A 12,028-nucleotide genomic window follows, 5' to 3' on the forward strand; every position below is an offset into this window, starting at 1 on the left:
CTAGCCTGATGGCTGCTGTACTGACTCCTGCTAAAGATCTTCCTGAAGAGAACCACAGTCTTGGGTACTGTATCTACCCCATGCATTGGAAGTTTCCTTGGTTAGTCTGTGTCCATTGCAGCACCATCCTTGTCTTTAGAAGTGATGCTGTCTAACCTGTCAAAGGTCTGCTAGTATTCAGGTTCCTGTCTTCTGATCTAGCTCCTGGGACTTCTACAGAACTTGGCTTGTCAGTCTTTTTTTCCGGTTCTGACTGCCCATTATGTCTGTGGTTCCCACTTAATGGTCCAGAAGGCTCTGGGGGACTCTTGTAACTGTGTCCCCTTCCCTTATGTACAGAATCATTTCTTTCTGCCAGTTTGGTCACAGGATCTGATGAAGTAGGTGGTTGCCTATGAAATTCCATGCTTTTTTGAAGGTAGGTATCACCCTGCCCTACATTCTGCCTTCAGATTAACACAGCTGTCCACCTTGTTCTGCCTATGCTGAAAGACTTCAGAACCAGTTTGTGCCCTTGAAGTGTTCTATTCAGTTTCAAAAAAGGAGGCATAAATACTACCATATCATCTCACATATACACCAACTCCTCCCCCCTCCCCCCCCAGCCCCTTTTCTCCCCAGTGCAGAAGTTGTTGCATTACTGTTCAGGCAGCTAAGGGAGTTAGCTTAATAGATCACTGTTCTTCACTTCAGCAGTGTTAACCATTGTCTGTCCTTTTTAATGGTCTTGATATTCCACCAAGCAACCTAACCTTTCTTACTGCAGTTTTACTGCTGGCTGCTCCTGGTCTCTCTCTGATTCTACAGCCTTAGAGACTAGCTGTTTTCAGAATCACAGAACCACCCCATGAAGACTGGTCTTCAGTAGCAGCTTGAGTTCAGTGAGAGGGAGGGTGAATCAGGTGAAGATTAGGCTCAATTCTTCCTCTATACAGTCATAACTTTGGAAAAATGTGTTCATTCTGTCTTTGAAAAACAAGGGGCCTATAATATTCTTGGGCACGTTTAAGTGAGAAAGTATGGTATTTTGAGTTCTGCTTTGCAGTAGTTCTTGGCCGCATCATAGCTGAAACTTTTGAATGAAACTTTCAGGTATTTTGTTTCTCTTTGTACTCAAATTCTAACCACTTTTCATTCTATGTCAACTAGATTGGGCTCTGGTATATAGATCACCAAAAGCAGTTTAATTGTTAAAAGACAGGCATATAGCAGAATTTATGAAGTCATTTATGTGATCTATAGCCATTTACTGTGTGCATATATATGACCTAAAAGACCGTTGCAGAGGGTGTTAGTAATGGTAGAGGTACAGTTTTGTTCTTTCATGTTAATATTAAAGATGCACAACTTTTCTCTAATGCATTATAAATACTTACTCATGGTAAATATACCTGAGACTATCTAAACTCACACCTTACTGTAGCATGTCTCATAATTTATACAAAATGTTTGTTTTCCCATTTCTCATGGATATTACAGTATCAGTGGTGTTATCAATAATTTAAATATTTTTTTAGGAAACAATTCTACATAAATACCATATTTACTCAAATCTGAGATGTGGTTTGTTTGGTTTTTTTTCCTTCAGTCACTGTGGAGGGAGAAGCCCTTTGTCTTAGTTGTGTACAAAATAGGGGAGGGAGCAGATGGGTGCCACAGCTTTGACTCTAACCCTGAGCTTAGGTTAGGGCTGGAGTCAGACCCACAGCAGCTTCTTCCCCCTTTTTGCCACCCCCCAACCCACTCCCTCCCCCCGCTTGCCCTCTGCAGTTTGTGCCTCCTCCTTTCCCCTCTTCCCCATACCTTACCGTCAGGTGTAGCTCAGCCCCAACTGGGACTGAGGGTGGGTTTCCCCATGGATATGGAGCATGTGGAATCTGTTTCCCCTCCCAACCCAGTCAGCAGTGCCAACATGGCCTGGCAAGGGCTGAGCTTTTCCACGTGCTGTTGTCAGGGAGAGAACAGAGCCTGAGTAGCATCTGACAGGAAGTGGGGAAAATGGGCAGAAATTTTGGGGAGTAGAGGGGGAGGGGCAGAGCTGTAGGGAGCTAGGGATGTGGGGGTGCAGGTGGCAAGAGGGCAGGAAGTCTACAGGGGAAAGAAGTAGGGGAAAGGGCAAGGGGGCCATCTAACCCCCCCAGTCACTATTTTCCCCACTGTAGTAGTGAGAGGGAGATTAATTTACAACAATCCTCTGATAATTAGCTTCTATACCTGGAAAATTATAACAAATTTATAATTTTTTTGTATATGGGGCCTAATGAGGTTTCATTTAAATTCTGGGTCAATTTACGTCTAGTAAATATGATACAACACTATGATCTCTTGTGTTAGCTACACATAATCCAAGCTGATCGACTGAACAAAGTACTCTGGATGCACTGTTCTTGCTTTTATTTTCTGCTTAATATTTATAAAGACTTGTAATGGATTTATTTTTGTAATATGCTTAATTTCTAATACTTCAGACCTCTCATTGGATCTTCTGAATTTCTAATGATTAATACTTAGTGTTTAAAATCACACGTATATAATTTTAAAAAAAAGACTTGCTAGGAGGTTCTGGGGAACCAGAGAGATGCTCTACAGTTAATACAGCTGTCATGATGATTGGAAGTTCAAAAGGACCTCCACAGTTCAGTGCCACTGAATTTAACATGGAGTTAGCTTTCCATGCTTCAAAGACAATGTTGTTAGACACAAAGTTATATTTAAAATTGTATTATTCTGGTTTTATGCACTTTTCCATTGGGTAGATTCTGAAAATAATTGTTTTTGACCTAACCACTTGAATTTTCGCCTGCTTTCTTTTCAGATAGAAAGTGCCGCTGATGAACCCAGAGTGCTCTGTATAATACAAGATACCACAAATTCTAAGACAGTAAATGAACGTGTTACTTTAAACCTGCCAGCTTCCACTCCACTGAGAAGGCTGTTTGAGGACGTGTCCTCTAAAGTGGGCTATGTTAATGGAACTTTTGATTTAGTTTGGGGAAATGGAGTCAATGTTGCTGATATGGTAATGGCAAAAAAATTGCCCATTTTCTTTAATTTTTAGATGCTGAAATTTTGTTTTGTTTGTTTTATCAGGTTGTTATTTGCAAAGCAGAATGTTTTTGAATTTTTCTTTTGTGTCCATATAGTTAATGACATTACTTGACTTGAATCCTGAATTTTTGCTTTTTTATTTAGACTGTTTTCAAAGTATCTTCAAGAAGATTCACTTGTTGAATCACTTAATGAATTCTTAATATGGCCGTTCAGTTAAATCTCCTGCCAGCTCCTATCATCAGTATCTATTTTGTAATTAAAAACCCCTCAAATATTTCAATTAAGAGACTTTCCTCAATTTTATAGTGCCCACACAGCTTCTAGAATGAATATTCAGTTGTTCAAAAGATTAATTTTCAGAAACATTTCTGCAGTGCAGAATATTAGGAGCAACTTGCTTTGCAGTGAGATGCTCTGACTCTTGTTACCTGTTTATGATACAAAAGAATTATAATTTAAAATACATATCATGTTTTTATTGTACTAGATCCCTCAGTGTTAGTTTTAGCTGTGTCACTGATTTCATAAAAACTATCTGAATACTTTAGACAAAAATAGGCATTGAAATTGAGGTAAATCAGTTTAATCACTTTTCTTAAAAAAACAAAAACAAGGTAGCTGTTGAGACCCATTTTTCAGAAGTTTCTGCATGCTAAAACTCTTGTTAACTGCCTTTGTGGTCAGCTCAATTTACCAATTGGGTTCTAAAATCAAACTTATAAAGGTTTGGGTGCTGAGTACTGAACAGTTTGCAAATATTATTAAAATATTTAATAGGATTTGATTTTGTCCGTTGTTTTTCTTAAATCTTTAATTTTCCAAATGTTACCAGTATTAAAAGCTACTTATTTTATATGGAGCAAAATTATACTTTCATTTTTGCTATAAAGGAAGATACTAGAAAAATTCTTTTGAATGTTATTGGTTAGGTATAAATGTGCTTGTGTGGGGAAACAACCACTTCGTTTTCTTTTTACAGACTCCATTAGAACAAAACAGTGATAAATCTATTCTTGATGCTGGTTTTGAACCAGGAAAAAAGAATTTTCTCCACTTGACAGACAAAGATGGTGAACAGCCTCATATAATGTCGGTAAGCCACAACTTGAGTATTCAGAAGAATAAAATCAGTTGTCTGCCACAGCAGTGTTTGAAAATGTCTGCCTCTTGTGCTTGGTGCTTAGGGAGATGTAAAATGTACAGCTGTATTTTGAGTCAGAGCAGATTAGTGGCATGCAGTTTCCCTTGCAACTCTGTTTAGCTTAACCCAATGATGCCCAACCTTTTGGCTCTGAGAGTCAGATTATGGTACAGGGAGGGTCTGAGAGTTAAATCTAGCACATGCTGGATTGGGCCTCTGTCACATGCCATATAATGTTCATAACCCCAGCTTCACACATGCTGGATTGGGCCCCACTGTTCCAACCCTGTCCCTGGTTCCTCACATTCCAGTAGGATCCCTTGCTCAGGGTCAGGTTATCTGGCTTACAGAGCTTTGAAATTTTGTCAGTGGGGGAGCAGTGGCAGCGTTAATTGCTACTGCTTCTTCCCCTTCCTCCTTCCAAGTTTCTGGACCCTTAGAGAGCCCCTCAGGCTGGATCTGGCCCAGGAATTGAGCATCCCTGGTTAGCCTAGTCTTAGCCTGCAAAACCTTTCTTGTGTAAGTATCATAAAACCAGTTTGGCACCAAAGTCGATATAAATGTATTTAGCATAAGAGTATCAAACTTGCTTTTTTTTATGACCACGGTCAAAATTTGAATCCAAATTGGAGAGGGTTTTTTTTCACTCTTTTGGAAGGAAATTAGGTGGTTTTGGAAGTATTTGGTTTATTCAACAATGGTCTAAGAAAATGTTTGTGCCTGAGTGTACATATTCTGAAAGCATGGTATGAATACATTTTAAGTTATTAGCTACATATAGTAATTTCCCCAGCGGGGTGGGGCCAGGGTGCAGTCACAACATGCTCCAGGCGCAAAGGGGCAAGCGGCAACAGGGCATAGCCCTCACTCACAACGCTGCTACACCCGCATTCTGTGCTGCCCTGTGCTGGCTGGCAAGTGGCAACAGTGCCCCCGCCCCCATTCCAGCTGGCAAGAGGCAGCAGGGCAAAGCCCCCGTTCCCAGCGCTGATACAGGAGCAGCAGCTCTGGAAGTAAGGGCTATGCCCTGCTGCCGCCCGGAGCAAGCCATGCCCACATCAGCGTTGGGAGTGGAGACTCTGCCCTGCTGCTGCTTGCCAGCGGGTGCAAAAGGGCAGGCGCTACCACTGCTTACCAGCCAGCACAGACAGGCATGGGATGCAGGTGTGGAATGCGGGCACGGTAGTGCTGGTGAGTAGGGTGTATGCCCTGCTGCTGCTTGCCCAGCTGGTGCAGGGGGGAAGGTGCAGTGCAGGCATGGCTTGCTCTGGGCAGCAGCAGGGCATGGCCCACTCCCAGTGCTGCTGCACTGTGGCAGCACTGGGAGTGGGGACTTGGCCCTGCCACTGCTTGCCAGCTGGCACGGAATGGTGTGGGATGCGGGTGCGGCAGTGCTGGGAGCGGGGGCTATGCTCTGCTGCTGCTTGCCCTCTTCCTCTGGGAGCAAGCCCTGCACACATCCCACCCCTGCAGCCCAGCTAAGCAGCAGCAGGGCAGAGCTCCCACTCCAAGTGCTGCCGCACCCGCATCACTTACCCCTCTGCCCCCCTCCCCCCCCCAGCTTTGCAGCTTGTCCGAGCCCCAATTCCACCCTCCCCCAACCCCAACAGATTTACCCATTGGAGGCAGTTGCGTCAGCCGCTTGTTTAGTCTATGGACAAATCTTTTCCAATACTTTTCTGTATCGATTCGAATGCTTCGAATCAATTCGGAGCTTTTAATTGGTCTCCGATTTGGTTCCTGAATTCGGCCGAATCTCCTTTGAATCGAATTGGCTACTGAAGCTTTACACAGTCCTAATATCTATTATATAGTGGCATTTCATTGTAATTACGGAAAAAAATTGGATTTGGGGTTACTTATTTTAATCCAAAAATTAGGGATTTTTTTTAATCAGAGAAAACCAGGATTCCAGCTCATGAGGTTATCTAGTTCTGCCCCCTTGTAGGATCATCCCTGACTAAATCATCCCAGTCTCTAACGTGTTCTTGAAAATTTCCAAGGATGGAGATTCCACAGCTTCTCTAGCTAGCCTGTTCTGATGCTTAATTACCATTGTAGTCACAAAATTTTTCCTAATCTCTTCTCTGAATTTCCTCTGCTGCAGTTTGGGGCCCTGTTCTAGTCCTTATGCTATATAGGCTGTAGTTGTCAGGGAGGTGGTTATAAATGCTTATGTTAGGTTCCCTGTGGCTTTCAATTTTGAAAGGATGTTTTTTTTATAAAACTCCAGCATCTTCCCCTGCTGGCAGTCTTCTCCTGGTACTAGCTGCTGCATCATGGTCCTGAAGCCAAGTGGTAGAAGAAGGCTGTGGTGCTGAAAATTTGGAATTTAAACCTTGCTAATGATATATTGCTAATTATTTCTCTAGCATATATATGCACACGCATACTTCTTGGATTTCATATGCAATTGCTATACAATTTTTAAGGTGTTTTTAAAGGGAAAGTGTGCATGTATGTTATCTTAGTATACACGCACATGCATATTTTCCCTTTAAAAACACCTTAAAAATTGTATAGTAATTGCATGTGAAATCCAAGAACATTTTAAATTCAAACATTTGAAAACCAGAGAATGTTAGAATTCTGGTTGTCCACGCAACTTTATTTTTGCCCATTTGTATACATGTATTATAGCAGTCTCTAATGTCATAGTCACATGCTGCATTGTGCTATCCATCTGTCATCTTCAGGAAAGAATGGGCTTTAAAGGTGGGTGGTGTGGAGATTTATGTTTCGGAAGCAAACAAATCTGACATTCTCTGAATTTTGTGTGCTTGACTTGAACAAAATTGAATTGTTGATACTTAAAAATGGTGTGTGTGTGTGTAAGCCCATGGTAAGACTATAGAAGTGAGTTTTAACTTGAAAAAATTGTTTGATTTAAATATTTTTGCCTAAAATCATTGTATACTCACATTTTAGCAGGAATCTAGTTCAACAGATGATGGTACGCAAGATAGATTTATAGGTCCTCTTCCAAGAGAAGGCTCTGTTGGTTGTACCAGTGATTACGTTAGTCAAAACTACTCATACTCTTCAATCCTGACTAAATCAGAGACAGGTATGTTATTGTTTTGTCTGCTTTATTTTAATCTGCTTGAAAAAGATAATTTAAACAGCTAATTCTTAAAAAAAATTTTAATTGTATTAAGGATGCAGGATTTCAGTTTATTTTGAAGTCAGTTGCAGTTTTCAAAAAATACATTTACATGTTAGATTAAGTACTTCATTTATAGTATTTACTCAAATAGAAGATGATCCTGATTATAAGACAACCCCAAAATAATTAGATTCTATTTATGTAAAAATTATAAATTTTCCAGGTATAGACTCCAGCTATTGGAGGTTTGACTTGAATTTGTCCCCCTCCCACTGCTACAGCAGAGAAAATAATCTGGACGATCATGTAGCCCTCTTGCTCTCTGCTCTGCCCCTTCCCTGCTTCCTTACTATTAGATGCTGCTCTCTCTGGGACCATGGAAGTGAGGGGCAAATTAGGAAATAAACCTTGAAATAAATATATGGGCAGATATATTTTATGTGCTATATTTGAAATATCAACTTATGAAATCATTTAACAAACAACTTGGTTCTGTCCCTGTTCACAAAAATCCTCTTATGTCATTGAAAAGTATAGTTGCCTGTTATGCTGTGAGTATGGCATTGACCTCTTGGATTTCTTGCCACTTACAGCTTCAGCATACAAAATTTAATGGTATAAAAATAAACATTCAAAATGTCTATGTAGCTGTGTGTATCAGTATACGTTTAACTTTTTAATATTGACCAGAAACTTAAAATCCTCAACGTGCTACAAATTTTAGAGAGTGCTGAGAGCTGATCTTACTGCTGCATCATATAGTTCATCTAGGTGAATATGCTTTATGAGTTGAGGAGAAAAACTTTTGATAGTGAATATAGTAGTTATTTTTAACCAGTCATTACAAGAGAGAAAGTATTGCTTTTATCTTTGCTCTCCAGAGGGGTACCAGATAGAGCTTGTGCCTTTAGGTGTCAAAACAGAGGCAAGGGATATGAACTTCAAGGCCCTGCAGAGTGGAGTGGATGTAGGACATTATTGTGATAAAGGAGGTATCGCCATCAAAAGCGAGGCTAACCCTTCTGTTTTCCCACAACTGCCACAGTTTTATGTGGTGATTGAGAATTCATAGCCATGAATTTGGGGGAGGGAAGTTGCAGGGCTAGGGAAGGGTTAATTTGGATCTTGGCAGTGACACCTGATGCCACCTCTCACAGCAGCTTCCTTTGGCCTTTCCCCACTCCCTAGCACTAATGCCTCTGTTTACTGAATCCCTCAGGCTTGAATACCACTTACTGCAGCTGCCTTTGCCACTTGTAGCACTTGCCACTGGTTGGCCACCTGTGCTCTAGAGGCTATTTATTCATTAATCAGCACAAAGTGTTGTTCAGTTGGTGGACAGTTGCTATACTATACAGCAGACTTGCACTGAATTCTTGAAGTTTCATTCAAAACTTCATTCAAATACTCTTTTGAAGAATATCCCAAAACAACCAAGCTTAACTGTGCACCTAGTAAAATCTAAATGTATGAATTTTGCTTGACAGAATCATTTAAAAATATGCTGCTGAGTCCAAGAAATGTTTGTGTGAGAAGTTCACAACTTTTTGCCTTTAGTCTTAATATTATCCTAGGTGAATGATTAATGACAAATTGTAGAGCTTATGTCATTAATTGCTGATTGGTTCAGAGACATGGGGTTTTCATGACAGCATTTGTCTTTGGTTTTTGATCTTCAGTCATTCATTCATGTCATTTGGCTTCTGAGAAGTGAAAAAAAATTACTATTTTTATCTTCAACTTTTATCTGTATCTTCTTAGGCTATGTGGGATTAGTAAATCAAGCAATGACTTGTTATCTGAACAGTCTTCTACAAACACTTTTCATGACTCCTGAATTCAGAAATGCATTATACAAGTAAGTATAGTCTATGTATTATTCAAGTTATATAGTCTAGGCCAAGGGGTTGGCAACATGACTCACAGTCCACATCTAGCCCACAGAGTCATTGGATCTGGCAGGTGGAGCCAGGGAACTTTGGCATGTTGGTGGTCGGTGGGGGCTTTGCCTGTGCATGTACTGGGATCAGGCAGCGAGGAGCTGTGATGTGTTGGCAGCATAAGGCTTTGCCCATGCTGGAGGCTGTTCTGGCCTGCAGCTCCAGAATGTCGTCGGCTGCTGCTCTAGGCTTTGTTTAATGTTGACATATTAAAAAATAACGGTGGTAATTTACTGTGCTGCAGGTTTCGGGGATTTTTTTTGTGTTGGCCTTTGTTTAGAAATGCAGATTCATTGAAACGTTGGCAGCTTTGAGTGTTCAGGGAATGCAGGGTTTTTTCCAAAGTGGGCAGACTCTTGAGATCAAAGGAACAAACATTTCAAGGAAAACAAGAGGAGAACTTGCTTTTGAAGCAAGTTCTAGTGTTTAATTAATTAATTAATTAATTTTCTCCTCTTTTTGACCCTCTAAGCCAGGGGAAGTTTGAATTAACCTGGGGCCCTGGGCTAGATTTCGACCCTGGGCTCATGCACTGATTGAGCCTGGGGTGTAGCGATAGGGTGGCCACTGACACATCTCCAGAATACAGGACAAATGGCAAGGCTCCACAGGCTGGATGTTTGACACCCTGGCTCTTGATCAGAGGTAGGCAGTTATTTGGGCCCATGGGCCATATAAGCAGTTCTGGGAAGCTGCTGTGGATTGGTCAGCTCTTTGCCCCACCCTCACAATAGCCTAGAGCCATGGGCCCTGCTGCTTCTTACAGCATACAGCCCCAGCCCCTGCCCCTGCCCATCCCTTGCCTGCTCCAGACCCACCCCTGCCAGAGTGGACCAGCCAGAACCCACACACACAGCCCCAAACCCAGCCTGCCCTGCGCATGCTTTGGACTACCTGCCTATGCTGACTAGTGGCAGCAGCACCTGTGGCTAGGCAGAAGCTGCTGCTTGGCGCAGGGAAATAGCAGCTGCTCCCCCTCACCACTGCCGGGCCCTTCTTGCCACAGCCACCTGGAGCCTGTGCCTGGACTGCCCTGCAGCTTCTCCCTGCCATCTCAGGGCCATCCAAGAGGGCAGCACTTGCAGTGCGAGGAGCCACAGGGCATCCCATATGCGGGCTGTGGGCACCTGCAGCAAGAAGGGCCTGTGAAGGGTAGGCAGTTTCTTTTCCCTTGCATCTAGCAGCAACTTCTGCCCAGCTGCTGCCACTGCTGCTCAGCATAGATGGGCAGGTCTGGAACAGGCATGGGTCTGGCTGGAGCTGGGGCTGTGTGCACAGGTCCTTGCTGGTCCTCTCCACCAGGCTAAGTCTGGAGTGGGTGCAGGGCGAGCTGAAGTTGGGGCTGTGTGTGTGGGTCCCTGCCAGTACCACAGGGCTGGGCTGTTGCATCCCTGCTGCATACCCAGGGGGTGGTGGGTTTCTCCACAGGCAGGATGCTTCCTGGGCCAGAAAGGACCAAGGGACCCGCTGTGGGCTGAGCACAAAGTCCTTCTGTGGAATGTATTCTGCCCACCCCTGCTCTAGGCCAAGCTAGAAGCATTCATATTAATGTAGCCTTTAAAAAAACTTCTGAGTACTATATTCTACTATACCATGCTTCATTTGAAGTGGTTTTAAAAATTGAGTCACGCATTGTGTGTTACATGAAAGGGATAAGTATGTTAAAGGTTCTTGTTTCCTGGGCATTTCAGATATTGTCTTGTACTCTTATGTAGTTTGAATAATAAAAAGCAATAGAGCTAAATCCAACAAGTTGTTACTCTGGACAGGTTATTAAGCAAATTTTGAGCAAGTTTAGTTTAAAGTAGATGTATCTGCTTTTAATATGAGTTTGTTGTATCAAGAAGCATAAGGCAGTTTTCTAAATTAAGGTACAACTATAGCTTTTGTCCTGTGAATGTCTGGTGACCGCAGCAAAGACCTGCAATAACAAAGTTACCATATCCAATGGCCATCAGATTTAAAAATAAACCTTACCTTAAAAAATAAGCAGAAATAATGTTCAGCAGCAGTGAAAATGATGATTCTAAAATAATTGACCTTTTTTAAAACTTTGGTTATTTTCAAAAATGTGCCTAGTGTTGAGGTTGGCTGCTGGGGGTGTCTTTATGAAACTTAAAGAAAAATTATGATTCTTGTTAAGCTAAATTATTGGGCTTCAGTTAATTCTTATAATCTTGCAAACTTTGATGAGCAAGATAATTTCTCATAAATTAAATCCTGTTATGCAAAATGTAACTGCTTCAGCTACTACTCCAATGTCTTTTATATTGTTAATAGGTGGGAATTTGAAGAGTCTGAAGAAGATCCGGTGACAAGCATTCCTTACCAACTTCAAAGACTGTTTGTTTTATTGCAAACCAGCAAGAAAAGAGCAATTGAAACTACAGATGTTACACGGAGTTTTGGATGGGATAGTAGTGAGGGTAATGTTTGATGTCTATATAAAGTACAGTGATTATAAATTTATGCTTTTTCTCTAGAGACTAGGGATTAAACTACTGTTGATGTCAGTTTATAACAAATTATACAAAGAACTCCTGCCAGTAATTATGAATACAGCAGATTATATGGCTTTTTATTTCTAAGAATTGCTTTCTTTTAGGTAGAGTTGGGTTATTAAACAAGCATGTGAAACTTCCATGCAAAATTTTACTTATTTTCCAAATGCTTGATTCTGCCAAAATATTTCAAACTTCTCTTTCAAGCCAGTTCTAAATTAAATAAATGTTGCCTGATTAAAAGCATCATTAATCAGGACTTAAAGTTCTAAATGTTGTTTTTAAAAGA

At 41.5% G+C, this 12,028-nt stretch overlaps 1 protein-coding gene across 4 annotated transcripts in view; it reads left to right on the plus strand.

Annotated features, from left to right (window-relative positions):
* USP47 (ubiquitin specific peptidase 47) overlaps positions 1–12,028 on the plus strand; it is a 105,672-nt gene that overhangs the window by 37,852 nt on the left and 55,792 nt on the right. For 3 of the 4 annotated variants that reach the window (XM_090032707.1, XM_090032706.1, XM_090032703.1), the window contains 5 exons: positions 2,816–3,019; positions 4,031–4,144; positions 7,121–7,259; positions 9,060–9,156; positions 11,519–11,664. In XM_090032707.1, the coding sequence (XP_089888833.1) occupies positions 2,816–3,019; positions 4,031–4,144; positions 7,121–7,259; positions 9,060–9,156; positions 11,519–11,664 (700 nt within the window). The remainder of the gene's footprint in view (positions 1–2,815; positions 3,020–4,030; positions 4,145–7,120; positions 7,260–9,059; positions 9,157–11,518; positions 11,665–12,028) is intronic. The other variant, XM_090032704.1, reaches the window with a different exon arrangement.

Source organism: Crocodylus siamensis, chromosome 2 (genome assembly GCF_052110815.1).
Source record: "Crocodylus siamensis isolate JL-2025a chromosome 2, ASM5211081v1, whole genome shotgun sequence".
NCBI lineage: Eukaryota > Metazoa > Chordata > Crocodylia > Crocodylidae > Crocodylus > Crocodylus siamensis.